General features: G+C 38.6%; 1 protein-coding gene across 1 annotated transcript; it reads right to left on the reverse strand.

Moving 5' to 3' along the window:
- Positions 1-344: 344 nt before the first annotated feature.
- On the reverse strand, positions 345-7,108 carry LOC149095554 (uncharacterized). Its single transcript, XM_089281921.1, has 5 exons — positions 6,933-7,108; positions 4,056-4,322; positions 1,932-2,138; positions 1,489-1,700; positions 345-711 (listed from the first exon to the last, which is right to left on the reverse strand). The coding sequence occupies exons 2-4, from the start codon at positions 4,122-4,124 to the stop codon at positions 1,494-1,496; spliced, it is 483 nt and encodes a 160-aa protein (XP_089138047.1). The 5' UTR covers positions 4,125-4,322; positions 6,933-7,108; the 3' UTR covers positions 345-711; positions 1,489-1,493.
- Between the last annotated feature and the right edge of the window lie 7,486 nt (positions 7,109-14,594).

The following is a 14,594-nucleotide window of genomic DNA, read 5'->3' on the forward strand; positions in this document are numbered from 1 at the left end:
TGGAAAACTATTTTCAAAAATTATGTTTACAAGTCCTGCTGCATTTTTAGTTTTGTGAATTTAAGAAAAGTTCAAAATACCTACAAATGCCCATGTGGGCCCCCAGAAAAATTGTTAAAATCATACATCTTTAACAAGTTAAGGTTGTGTGCATAAATGAAACATTGTGTAGAACATGTTCATGAATATAAAAATTAGGAGTCAATGGGTTAAAGTGAGAAGCTAAATATTACCTTGCCATTTAAAATGGTATCCACAGGAACTGAAGTTCCACTGGCTGCTTCTTCACTCTTTAAAACAACATACAGTGTGTTACAGCATTTTTTTCTTTATTTATTTATGGATTCTACAAGAAGTGATAATTTAACATGGGCCACGAGCATCTTTGTCAATATTGCTAGCACTTTACATAGGTGATGGAACTGTGTAGCACAAGACTTTAAATTTATTATTTATAATTCTATGAGTCCTGGATTTTTTTTTTTGAGATCAGGTGTAATGTCTCACAATATGGCAAAAGAGAAGGATTAAAAATTAATTTTTAATTGGCAGTACTTTATAAAGACAGACAGCACAGCTGTTAATGGGAACTACATTCTTTTGTTGTTAAGATTATTACTAACTGTTAGTAAGTTATAACTTGATCAATTTTAATTATTTTACCTCTTTGAGGACATCCCCAAAAACTTGATTCTCTGGTTTCTTCATATGCTGAACGAATGTTTGAAAACAAAACAGAAAAAGTGAGTTCTGTACATTGACTTTATTCCCAAGTTGGTATATAGACCACATTTCAAAAAAGCCAAAAAATTATTTCATGGTGTCTGTTATTGTTATCTCAAAAAAGGCTTTAAACATGACAAGGAGGTAAAAACAATGATAATACAAAAACATCAAAGAAAATATATTTTTGACGGATAATGTTATCTAGTAACTTTAACAACAGTTCAAACTTATTACTCAGGGGGCTAATGCAACCACCACCATGACAGAAACACGAATGCCACCAAACAAAAGATTCAATAAGCTGTATAAGGGCTCTGCATCTGAGTTATCAATCTTGGTACATTTCTTAAATCAATCTACATTGTACAAAACAACAACTTGGAATAATAAAATTCTGCATACTGTTTGAGGAAAACGGAATCACTATCAATGGTGAATTTGTAAATTTTCAAGTTGGAATTCAACATGATCATATTTAGTTAGCTCTGACAGCTATAGACAAAGTGAATGCACGCATGCAGATTGTCATGAGATTATCATTATAGTTGTCCAACACATCACTGTCTTGCAGGCTGCATAACTAATAACAGTCAAATGGAACCAGGGGAACAGTAAATGCTAGTCACAGTGGCAGTCACTCATTGACCTGTGACATCATATATCCTCAGTTCCTAGCCCTGGACACCTTTGGTGTGTTGTTTACTATCACCATCAAAAAATACTGTTAAAAGAATGTCACAAGTCTTCTCTACACGCATATACCTTCATCATTGTTGATTAGTATCTCGGTTGAAAAAAGGCGCCTTTGAACGTGCAAGCATCCTGACAACTGTCCTCTTCCTGGCAAAGTCAGTCATCCCACACATCCTCTTCCCAGTGAAAACAAGTGCTTCATCTACAAGTACTTTAAATCCTAAGACATCGCCACACTTCCATTTGGTTAAAGATGTTTTTGGGATAAAGAAATGCTTTGTCTGAAAAAAAAAATACAATTACATAGCCAAAATGAGATTGGTTAAACAGTATTAGGCTATAATGAGCAATGTGTCTTACATGTATGTGTGATTAATTCCTGCAGCCTGACTTACATGTAACTCAGGATTGTGTCATTTGTACATTATTTTTCACTCAAGCAAATTATAAGTTATTGCATTTGACATGTTATCCAAAAGTATATAATAAACCAAAACCAAATTAAGCAAGACCTTTTCAGGAACAACGGAACAGCTTTGAACAATCCTGTTGACCACTGCCGTCATCTCTGCCACTTCCTCCTCATTATAATCAACAGCACTGTCTGCCCTCCCTTCATCTTGATCCAGAAGCTGCATGTGCCTGGGCACTACTTTCTCAGAGAAGAGGCTCTCTACTATATTAAGATAGGCTTCTTTCAATTGGAGTTTCCCTAGTATCTACAAGGAAACAAATTTCAAAATTAAGCTCCCTTGCGGTATTTTATTGATGTCAGTCTAAGGTAAAGCTATTACAAATAATTTGCCAAAAGTACATGTTGTAAGATTTTTTTATTTTCTTACTGTTAATGAATAACCCTCTATGACTCAATTCTTAAATACCATGACCACATCCGTAACATATAACTGTTTCCCAGCTAACAGTCTAGGGAGTTTTGAAACCCAGGTTTCATAAATTTCATTCTATATTACTACCATTGATCTCATTCTTAATCTCCATAGCAATGTATGTCTGCTCAACAAAACTGTCTGTACAAAGATCAAGTCACAATCAAAAATATATAGTCTTGTGTTTGTAGCCCATCTTCATCTGTTGTCAGTGGTTATAGAGAGACTCAATTTTACAAGTACATTTAATTGTTCACAATGACTGCCTACTTTCTTGCACGATCACTGGCTTACATGTATTTTTATCATCAGTAGGAGTACAGACTCACAGCTGACATCATCTTGAACAGTTTCAGCGACATTTAGCATATGATTTTGCTTTCTCAATATAGCCAAAAATTGCATCTAAACAGGATTAACAGATAGCTAGCCTGAAGATCAGCTTGTGAATATAATGAATTCAACTGTGAAGTGAAAAAGATTGGGTAAATTATTGTAGTTTGGCATGAAAATTTACCGCAATACAGTAGAACCCTTTTTTTTGCTGTGTTCGAGTATTTGATGAAAATAAACTAAACTTGGGAATAATTCAGTATGTTTTCAGGAATTTCCCAGTGGAATAAAGGCCGTGATTCTATGGATCATTTTGGCTTAATTCAATTTAGCTTTTAACCGGTGTTTTCCTCTAGTGAAGCCTCCATTTGACAATTTTGGATTTTGTTAACAGTGAAACCTGTATTAGGCAGACCCCATATTAAGCAGACACCCTCTTTTAAGTGGACACCAGCTTTAATAAGTCCCAAAATTTTTTTCCCACATTTACAGTAATTAAAAATCAACCGGCATTCAGCAGACACCTCTTAATTAAACAGATGCAGACACCAATATTAAGACATTTTGTTGCACAAAACCTGCAGTAAGCAGACACTTAAAGGGCTCATTTTACTTCTAAAGGTTCAGCTGAGACTCCTGTACATTGTTCAGCAATATCGTTTTTAAGCTGAGTGATTATTCCAGATTGATGCAGTGATCAACTGGACATTGTGCTATGAGCAGTCTTAGCTATTCTTTGATGTTACATGCTAAGCTGTGTTACAAAACGGTTAATAATTGACTATTATTGCACAACATACTAGAACCTGTTTTGAGCTGACAGCCTGTGTTAAGCAGACACTAGTAAGGGTGTCTGCCTAGCAATCACTAGAAGGGTGTCCGCCTAATACAGGTTTCACTGTAATGAAAATAAAAAACACAGCAAGCAGATTCTTATGCATCTGTGTTCTTATTGATGATAAATTTGGTCGTAAATATTACATTGTCAAAGTTGTATGGATGAAGGCAAGTGGATCTGCAGACTACTTTGACAATGAACTTTATGATGCAATTTACCATTAATAAGAGGACAGATACTTAAAAAACCAGTGTCAATTTGTTAAATTTCACAACTTTTATAAGACCCACATTCATAAATATCACATATTTTTAAAAGTATGGTATGGATTCACATACTTTGCCCTGGCATGGAAACCAGAATTCAAATAACTTCCACTTCTATAATATTACTGACATTTTGATAACACAGACAATAAACTCTACTCCTTAGGTTCAACTAAATTGAAAATTGGAGTACAGATCAAACTCTGAAAAAAAAGGAAATTTCTCTTACTGATTCTCTAAAGTATTTTCAGAGAACCGAAAACAAAATCAAGATTGTCAGAATTTTGTTGCATTACCTGCCTATATACTTACCTTTCCAGTTGCAAACAAAACAAGAGCATAATTCATTTGGCTCCTCATATCCAGTCTTGTTTCTCCCATGATGTTACATACATCTCTTTAAAAAGGTCATCTTCTCTCATTGTTACAAAGGAGGATCCCAGCTCTATCAGTGTCCCTACACTGAGAAATGTCCTTTCAAGGACTGGCTGTAATTCAGCTTTTAAACTAAGGCAGTGTTCCAACCTTTGTTTCCCACCAACTTTACTGATAGGAATAACTGCTATTCTTGAAAAAACCCTGGAATGCACATTTCAAAAAGAAACAATCAATTACAAGTACAAAATACTTGATGCACCACACCTGAAACTGAGAATGCAATTCTCTTGGAATGATGGTTACCTATATGCAAAACCGTGTAATTGATAAACTGGTAAATAATTATCCATGTTGCAGTTATGCAACTTTAACATACTAATAACAAAACTTGTAATTATATATAACAAATTTATACCAAAAAATATCTTACCATATTCATCTATACAGGTGATACTCTGAATCTCCACAGACAAGCAGTGGTGATTAAATTTTTTCAAAATGAAATGATTTAGAAAAAGAGGAACAAACATTCCATCCGGTGCAAAATCATAATAATAACAATCACATTCTAACTGGCTGCAGTACTACTACAGTGCAGCTCAGATATATCCGAACCAAAAAATACGCGTAATTCGCGTCAGCCCAATACGCGTATGTGCGTATACATACATATATACGCACATACGCGTATGCATATACACATAATTATACAGTATATACGCATATGCCTGATTAGTACATGTATGTATGAGCTAACCTATTGTTTTTTTCTTTTCTTAACAGGTCATTGTTGTTTTCAATGGCTTGACAGCTTGCCCCAGAGCAAGAAAGAGTTTTCTTTATTTTGAACACATGTATACAGTATATGCACATATGCCTTCAGACGACTTATTAGTAAAATGTAAGCTGAAACTAACATTTTGCAATTGGGCACTTGACACAAAATTAACTGACTGAATATTAATTAAAAGAGAGAGTATTTTGCCGTTAAATCATAAATTTACTGTTTTTTTGTCAAATAGAACCGGGGATACACGCTTCAGCAATTTCATCTTCATGGAGCAAACACAACCGAAAGATAACATTTTTTTGATGCAAAGTGAACAAGGGTCCAAGCAAGCAACTTGGAGATGGTGCTGAAACACCCAACTTTTCCTTGAAGAAAATTAAAAATAACAAAATGTGAGCAGCGCACCATAAAAACTTCGAGTATTTTACCATTTGAATGAACGGTTTGTGTCAGATACATGTACATGTATAATGGGAGATATCATTTTTCCACAAGGTCTTCGGAATACTTCAAAGTAGCCTTCAAACAGTAAACATCTCGCAAGCGACTTGCCGACGCATGCTGAAACACAGAACTTTTCCCTGAAGAAAAAAAATAACTAGATGTGAGCAGTGCGCCATAGCAACTTTGGTAAACAATTCTTTGGCTAAAGAAGGATTATTTCACAGTTTAAATGAACCAGAGATATCATTTTTTCAAAAAGGATCCTCAGAACGGTTCAGACAATAAACATTTTGCAAATGACTTGCCAATGTGTGTCGAAACACAGAACTTTTTCTTGCAGAAAAAATAACTAAACATGAGCAGCGCACCATAGAAACTTGGATAAACAATTTTTTCGTCAAAGAAAGAGTATTTTACCATTTGAATAAATGATCTGTGTCAAATATAACCAGAGATTTTATTTTTTTGACTAGGATCTTCAGAACGCTTAATTCAGACAAAGAAACATTTGCAAACAACTTGCCGACACGTGCTGAAACATAGATCTTTACTTGTAAAAACATAGAGTTCACGTGTTAAAATAGGGAGTTCAAGAGACTGCTTCAATTTTCTTCCCATTTTTGGTAGCTAAAGATCAAGCAAGTGTTAATAAACGGTAGTTTGTCAGCGAATTTGCGAAGTGATTGAAAACTCAAAATATAATAGCTTTCATTGATTGGCACGATGTTTTAACAATATGCAAATTTCGCTTTGAAGCATTTTCATTCCCAGAAATATAATGTCCTTTGTTTGACTAACAATGCTTCACATAAAAAAACCTATGGGAATGCATAACAAAGAGACATATATGCACGTATATACGTGTATATGTGGGCATATACACGCACATATGTGCGCGTATTGACGTACGCGTATATGCAAAATATGGTCGTATAAAATGCGTATGCGTAGTTTGCATATATCTGAGCTGCACTGTAATTTGGGGTACCTAACTAACCTAGCAAGAAATCAGGCAGGCTCCTAAGTGCATACAACTATATTGGAAGTAATATACTAGGCTAAATAAAAATACATATGATTAAACAAGGGTAAATAGATTATGATGAAACATTCAAAAGTTTTAGTGGCAATGTAAAAAATATAGTGCTAGCAATTATAACTGATCTGTTGTTTCTGGTTGTTTCTAGCTATAATTAGTACACTAGTACAATTTGTTAGTTTTACAACATTGGCTAACATGTACGGTCAACGGCCTTAAACCAGCTTACACGTAAACTATCATGATGTAGCAGGATGTATCCTGCTACATTGCTGCCAGTCATTAGCAGATAGCAGACTGAAGTTTGAATTAATAGTGTTGGCAGATAAGGTTACTTCTGAACTAGGTGGGGTTAAGATTAATTTCTGTGTGATTGTTCTTGGATAAAACGTATTTTACTACACAGATGTTTTACACACGGTGTAAGCTTATATATTAAAGCTAATAGTTTGCAACAACTACATGTACGTATAAATGTACATTTAAGTAAAGTGAGTTAATTTTTTTAAATAAAGAGATGATCAGGTCATTGCTGTACCTTCTACAACTCTAAAACATGGTATGTGGTGATACTGGAATGAAGTTTCCTAGCGCATTCGCGACACAAAAACGTTTGAGGCCCACAGTAACGGCATCTTATTGCAGTTGAAGTTTTCAGGCACCAAATACAAACTGCCCCAGTTGGAAGGGAAGATTTCTCAATGGCAACATAACCAAGGCAATCTCTGATCTTAGTCCACTTTATCTCTTGCTGTATTCGGCGATTTTCATGAGTAGTAAACGCTCCTCCACTACTCTGACGGCCTAAGGACAAAGAAATAGCTTGCCTTCTTGAACCCCTTCTGTCAAGGAAAGTAGCTTTGAAAGAAACAGCCTTTCAACGCTTCAGGATTAGGGGAACAAACTACCCCATAAGTAGAAATTCGTCCGCCATGTTGGATTTAGATTGGGAAATTTTAAGCTAAACGAGGATTGGTCAGATTTCTAGTACGTCCCTTTCCATTGTCAGAAACCGCTGTCAAACGAGACTGTACTCGCAACCACTCGGTGTAGGCCTACTCCTGAGGAGGTTAGTCCGAATGTGTTCAAATATTCAATTTGGGGAAGACGCGGGAGTTTTTAAATCAAGTAAGCTACAGTTATTTCATCGTGCTTTTGACCAAAGATGTTGCTCATGTTTAGTTTACGGTCATTTGAAGGAAGTCTAGCTTTGATATCTATGTTTAACTAGGTCACTACAGTAGCTGTCGCTGCTTTACAACCCTAGCTTGAATTGAAAGGCCCAAGTTGTGCATGCTATTTCACGGTAAGATCACAAAATGTTTTTAATTTTGCAGGTTATGGTTATGAACAAGTAAAATCTGGATATGGGCTTTATGAGCAGTGCTTCATTCCACTGAAAATTATGGTCACAAGATCAACTTGTGAGCTAGGCCCTTCGGTATATACTTGAGCGAACTACAAACTATAAATTTAGTCTTAGTGAAGTATCCATCATACCTCAATGGAAAGTAGATATTTGTTTGGTCGGTTCTTGATTTTTTCCCCAAAGTTCCTTGTTCTCATGCGGCATTTCATCGCTGTTGCTCGCATTTTGGTGGATTTGCAAAATATTCTTTCCTGCCTCGAGTGTGTTTATTGTCCATTGCTCACTGATAGTTAGATTGTTTGATATTGCATTATATTAGTGTACTTAACAGGTAGTGGATGCTGCCTGTAAGTTAGCATGTATAGAACCATATGTCGTGGAACAGAATAATTTTTTGTGGATAAGATACAGCAATAAAGAGGGGTGAGGCATTGTGTGACACCTAGTCACAAAAGAGATAGGTGAAGGTGAATGAAGAGGGTTAGCAGAAGAAAGGAAATTAAATAGCCCCCAAAAATGGAATAGCAAAATTGTGTTTTGTTGTCTTGCTCTTGTTCTGAAAAAGAATGAAAAAAATTACCAACAGGGCTCTACACTCAACCTCGTTCCCAGGGTCTCTCATCTTACTGCTCCCTGGAGTGAGTGAAGAGAGACCCTGGTTGGCCATGTTGCAAGAAGAAATGGAAATTATCAGTTGAGCGGAGTCGTTTGATTATGTTACAGCATTTTTAGAGGTCACAGGTCTGCATGGTTTCCGCTGTTAAGTGCACGTCGCTTCTCAGAGTTTGACACCTCTGTAATTTGCCATGCCGTGCTTATACTTTCTTTAGGTTCATTTCTATTGCAAGATATGTTTTAAGGCTCTAAGTATTGGCTCTCCAGGGACAAAGATTAAAATATTCCACGAAGATATTGCTTACTTGCATTTGATATTGTGACACCGCAGGTGACGCCGGGCCCGGCTATTTGATTAGAACTGTTTGGAAAGTGCGTTGCACGAATATCATATTTATCTTCGTCCAGCTTTTCTTCAGAGACTGTCGTAGCTTTACTTTGGGAAAGTTATACGTTTTCCTGGAGACATTCTTATGTTTTTTGCACCAATTTGATCGTGTGCATTGAGAGGAGAAACAACAAGTACTATGGGATGAAATTGTGCTGCTCGACGCCCACAGTTGAAATATGAGTGACTTTCCATAAATCTAGTGGGTAAGACAGCAACACTGAAAATCACGACCACTAAATTGCCTGAGACAGACTTGCTTAACCTTTAGGTAAACGTTGGAGTAGATATTATTCGAAATTTCAGCCTGAAAGCTAAGTATTGATAAACGCCGTAGATAATGGCAGTCGCAGGGCAATACTTTGAATTTGACAAAGCTCAACGCAACAAATTGCTGATTACAGAGGACCCCTCCCTGATGTTCTCAATTGTCAAAGTGGGATGTGACCAGACCCAGCCAGGGTCTCTCGTCGCTCGCTCCAGAGGGCGGTAAGATTAGAGACCCTGGGAACGAGGTTGCTCTACACTAGATTTTCAACTTACTAGCTTAGTGGCTAGTGACACCTTATGTTACTAGTCAAATAAAAATAATTAACTAGCCAAGTGTTGACATTGGCTGGGTAAAACAACAGCAGAATTACTAGTAAGACTTGAAAGCACAATGCAAGCGACTCTCTTTAATACCTATTGTTGGTAATTACTTTGTGTGTAAACCAGCTCCAATCGATTCATGGGAGACTCTTGCCAGTGACAGGAGTGCGTGGAAAACAAATTGCACCAAAGCCCTACGAGAGGGAGAAAAGCTTCTGCACATCACAGCGGATACCAGGAGAGAACGTCAGAAGGCCAGGGCCCTTGCTCCATCCACTGATTCCACTTATGTCTGTGGTTCTTGTCATTGCATCCGCCGATCACGAATCGGACTCCAAAGCCATCTCAGAAAATGTTTAAGGAAATGTACAATTACTAACACACGCTAAAATTATGGACTAGATTGTCCAATAATGCCAATACTACTACTAAACCAGTTCCAATAAAAGACTTTCAGAACTCTGTTTTTCTTTGAGACTTCCTTGTAAAAAATATCGATATCCCAAGACATCATTGTAAAAACTGTCAAGGCCTCCTCACTCTCTTCACAGACAGAGGCTGTAGAATTCAAACTGTTTCAAAAGCAGCATTAGTGGAATTTGACTAATAATAAATGTCAAAGGAAATAAATCTTTCTCACGTAATTATTTCTGCAGTAGTAAGTTTTGTCAGTATGGACACAATGACAAATCACTTATGTTGTTATGCTAAAGAAAATGTTATCCCTTTGCAGTTCTGTACGATTTTGTGCATGATTTTCTCAGTTCAAGATGCTCAAGTGTATCTCTTGCAGGAACTACAGTGCAAGGATTTTCTGGCTGTGATGAAGGAAAATCATCCATGCATTGAGGAAAAGTACCAGGTGATGAAATGACACATCTTGATGAAGAGGTAGCTAACAGCAATTGCGTGAACTGAGGAGGATTCAGGTTGTCTGCCCAAAGGTGTCACAGCAACAAAGATGCTACACATGCACCCCTGCCCACACACGCCAACCTTTGTCTCCAACCATGCACTCCAGTGTTGCACCATCACCACAGCTGCATTGCCTCCACGTTTGCTGCTGTAACACCTTTGTGCAAAAGCATGGTGAATCCTCTCCACCTCATGTCACTGGTGTAAGCTACTTCTTTGTCGAGGTGTGTCAGTTCATTGCTTGAGACTAACCCAAAGCAGCTAGTGGAAATCAGAAACCTACTAGCCACAGGGCTCGACATTAATGGTAGACACCTCGCCACAGACTAGGAGACATTTTGTTTTGACCAGTAGGTTTCTGATTTCCACTAGCCACTTTGGCTAGTAAACAAAATGAAATTGGCCAAACTAGTTGCTGTCTTCCTCAATGAAGACAAACACTAACACTTTTCTCGGAAACAAGGTAAGAATTTCATTGTGGTGTTATCATGTTTTTTTTTCGTTGTTTGGTACTTGAAAGGGTATAAAAACTGAGCATGTTATTATGTTGAAAGAAATATTTGACAAACAAGACAGCATTTTCTGAAAGCATACATCAATGTTCTTTTCTTGTTACAAATTAGTAGCACAAAACATGAGCACCCTGATAAAATCATGTACAAAATCGTGCAGAACTGTAAAGGGATAACATTTCATTTAGCGTAACAACATGCAGGTGATTTGTTGTTGTTTCCATACTGACAGAACTTACCACTGCAGAAATAATTACGTGAGAAAGATTTATTTCCTTTGACCTTTATTAGCAGTCAAATTTTGCTAATGCTGCCTTTGAAACAGTTTGAATTCTACAGCTCCTGTCTGTGAAGAGACGGAAGAAGTCTCAACAGTTTTTACAATGACGTCTTGGGGTCTGGATATTTTTACAAGGAGGTATCAAAGAGTCCTTAAAGTCTTTTCAGGAAAATCACTGGATTTTTCTTTGTGATCTGTTGGCTTGAGAGATTTGATGTGAGGAAAACATGAGGCCATTGAACAAAATTAAAACCAGTGCAATTCGGTCATAAATTGGTTCGCCCTTGTGTTTAACATTACCAGTCAAGCGTGACACAAGGTGTGCCAACTGTATGTCAACTGGTCAAGAGGTTTCAGATGCAAAATTGCATTGTGTATTTTTTCCTTTAAAATTAATTCCATAATGTATTAAAGAGAGTCACTTGCATTGTGTTTTCAAGTCTTGCTAGTGATTCTGCTGTTATTGCACCCAGTCAACATCAACACTTAGCTAGCAATTTTTTTTTTGTTTAGTGACATATAAGTTGTCACTAGCCACCAGGCCAGTAAGTTGAAAAAATAGTGCCCAGCTCTGTAGCCAAAACTTAATTCCTACTCTAGCCTGTGGCAAGTTGGCTACCATTAGTGTCGAGCCCTGACCAAATTAACAGGATAAAGCAAAACAAACGTCTAACCATAGGAAGAGAATACATTAAGAGTTCACTGGTTACTCTACTGAGAATGAGCCAGGCAGCAAAAAGAGAAACGATTGTAGTCTATATACATTGCTTACTGGTAAGCCCTAAGTTCGCTCACTGCTTCTAATAATCAACTACATGTATCAAGGCAGGCTAAATTTGGCTACTTGAATATCAAATTTAATATATGGCATGTCAGTGAGATGTTTTGTCAGAATTCTTCTCAAGTTAAAGGTGTTATCGCAAGTGTGCACTGTCAGCAATTACTTTTTGGCAATGTTGGGAAGGGGTGGTGGGCCGGCCGGGGGTTGTAGGTTGGGGTGGTGAGTTGATGGCCTAATGGTTAGTTAGTTGGACTTTGGATCAATACGTCCAACATGGAGCCCAAGCTGGGGTTGCTGTGTCATGTTCTCAGGCACGACACCTTACCCTTGCAATGCCTTTCTCCACCCAAGAGTGTAATGGTACTGGCCAATTTGTTAGGGCAACCTGACAATTGCTGGGGGTCACCTGCAATGGACTAGCATCCCATCCAAGGGGAGAAGCAACACTCCTAGACACTTCATGTTACAGAAACTGGAGGGGAGCACTCGTGCTGATGATCCATCTGGCTTCTCTGTTCCCTTGGGAATGGAACAGACTTTCGTGCCCTGTAGCCAGGGAAGACATCACTGGAATGTACCCATTCTTAGCCACAAAGACTGGCAGGGGGATTTGGTGTCCTGTTTGAAACAAACCTTTCACCATTTAAGTCCAACACCCTTTACTGGATATACCATGAAACGTTTAAGTGAGGGAGGGAAAGGGCATTTGTTAACATGCACTTTTAGCAAGCAGTTAGGCAACAGATGACTGGAAATGTGAAATGGCAGATTGGGACCAGGGCAGTTGTGGATTGTGTAATGGGGTGGGAAATCAGGGAATGGTACCCCTTGAGTCTGGTGGTACAGACAGGTTGATTCAGGAGTCCACAGTGAAGGAGAATTCCTCAGTAGTGATTTGGTTAGCACATGTTATTGTGGTCACCAAGGTTAGAATTCAGACCTCTGAATGAGTCTTTTTGTTATAGGAAAAAGATAGGTTATAAAACAACAGTTATTCGTGCTTGATATTCAGATGACACACCTTATTTGGATGATGCGCAGCTTCTGATTGGCTGGTGAAAATTGGGAAAATGATGTATTGCATGCTTGGTTGGGATGATGTCACATGTTTTATACTATAACAGAGCAGCAGATGGGGTGGAAAGAAAGTCATGGTTGGTGATCCTTTTATCATTTCAGAGACGTCTCCATCCTTTTGGCATTCAGCTCAAGATGTTTGAGTGTGTTCTTGCAGGAACTACAGTGCAGGGATTTTCTAGTTGTGATGAAGCATTATCTTCCATGTATTTAGGAGAAGTCTCAAGCAATGAAGTGACACACCTCGACAAAGAAGTAGCTTACATCAGTCACATGAGGTGGGGAGGATTCACCATGCTTTTGCACAAAGGTTTTACAGCAGCAAAGGTGGAGGCAATGCAGATGTGGTGATGGCGCGGCACTGGAGCGCATGGTTGGAGGCAAAGTTTGGCGCGCGTGGGCAGGGGTGCATGTGCGGCATCTTTGTTGCTGTGACACCTTTGGGCAGATAACCTGAATCCTCCTCAGTTCATGCGATTGCTGTTAGCCACCTCTTCATCAAGATGTGTCATTTCATCACCTGGTACTTTTTCTGAATGCATGGATGATTTTGCTTCATCACAGCCAGAAAATCCTTGCACTGTAGTTCCTGCAAGATATACACTTGAGCATCTTGAACTGAATGCCTGAAGGACAGAAATGTCACTGACATGAAGGAAAGATCCGCCACCATGTCTCACTCTCCACCCCACCTACTGCCATTATGGCTTGGAACATGTAACATTATTTCTACTGGGCATGGAATGCATTATTCTCCCAATTTTCAACAAATATCAAAAGCTGAGTTTCATCCCTATCAGATGTGGCATTTAAATATCAAAAGGAATAACTGTTGTTACAAAGGCTGCCTGTCTTTTTTCTATAATAAGAAATGGCTCCTTCAGAAATCTGAATAGTGGCCTTGGTTACCACAACACCACATGCCAACCACATCACCACTGGGGGATCATCCTTCATTGTGGGTTCTTGAATCAACTTGCCTGTACAGCCGCACTCGAGGAGCATCACTCTCCGATGTCCTCTCCTCATTCCATGATCCACCATTACCCTGGTCCCAAGCTGTCATTTTACATTTCCAGCCGTCTGCAGTGTAGCTGTCTGTTTGAAATGCATATTAACCAATGTCCTTTTCCCTCCCTCACTTGAACATTTTGTTGGTACATCCAGTCAAGGGGGTTAAACTTTTATGGGAAAAGGTTTGCTTTAAACAGGAAATCAAATCCCTCGTCTGGTCTTTGCGGCTCGGAATGAGAACACTCTAGTGATTATTTCACCGGCTGCAGGGCAGGGAACTCTGTTCCACCCCTTCGGGATATAGATGAGCCAGATGGCTCATCAGTGCTGGTGCTTACCTTTGGTCTCTGCAACATGAAATGCCCAGGGGTATTGCCACTCTCTTTCTGGATGGGATTCTAGTCTATCACAGGTTACCCCTTGTTTTTGTCAGGTTGCTCCTACAATCGGTCAGTACCATTTTCACTCCTTGGAGGGGAGAGGTACTGGGAGAGTCAAGTGTCTTGCTCGAGAACATGACACAGCAACTCTGGCTTGGGCTCCATTTTGGACCTATTGATCCAGAGTCCAACTGATTTACCATTAGGCCATCAGCTCCTACCCCCGCACAACCTCCCACTACCCCTTCCCAACATTGGCAAAAAAGTTATTGTCAACA

Source organism: Orbicella faveolata, unplaced genomic scaffold (genome assembly GCF_042242905.1).
Source record: "Orbicella faveolata isolate gen_17 unplaced genomic scaffold, um_ofav_v1 contig_50, whole genome shotgun sequence".
Lineage (NCBI taxonomy): Eukaryota > Metazoa > Cnidaria > Anthozoa > Scleractinia > Merulinidae > Orbicella > Orbicella faveolata.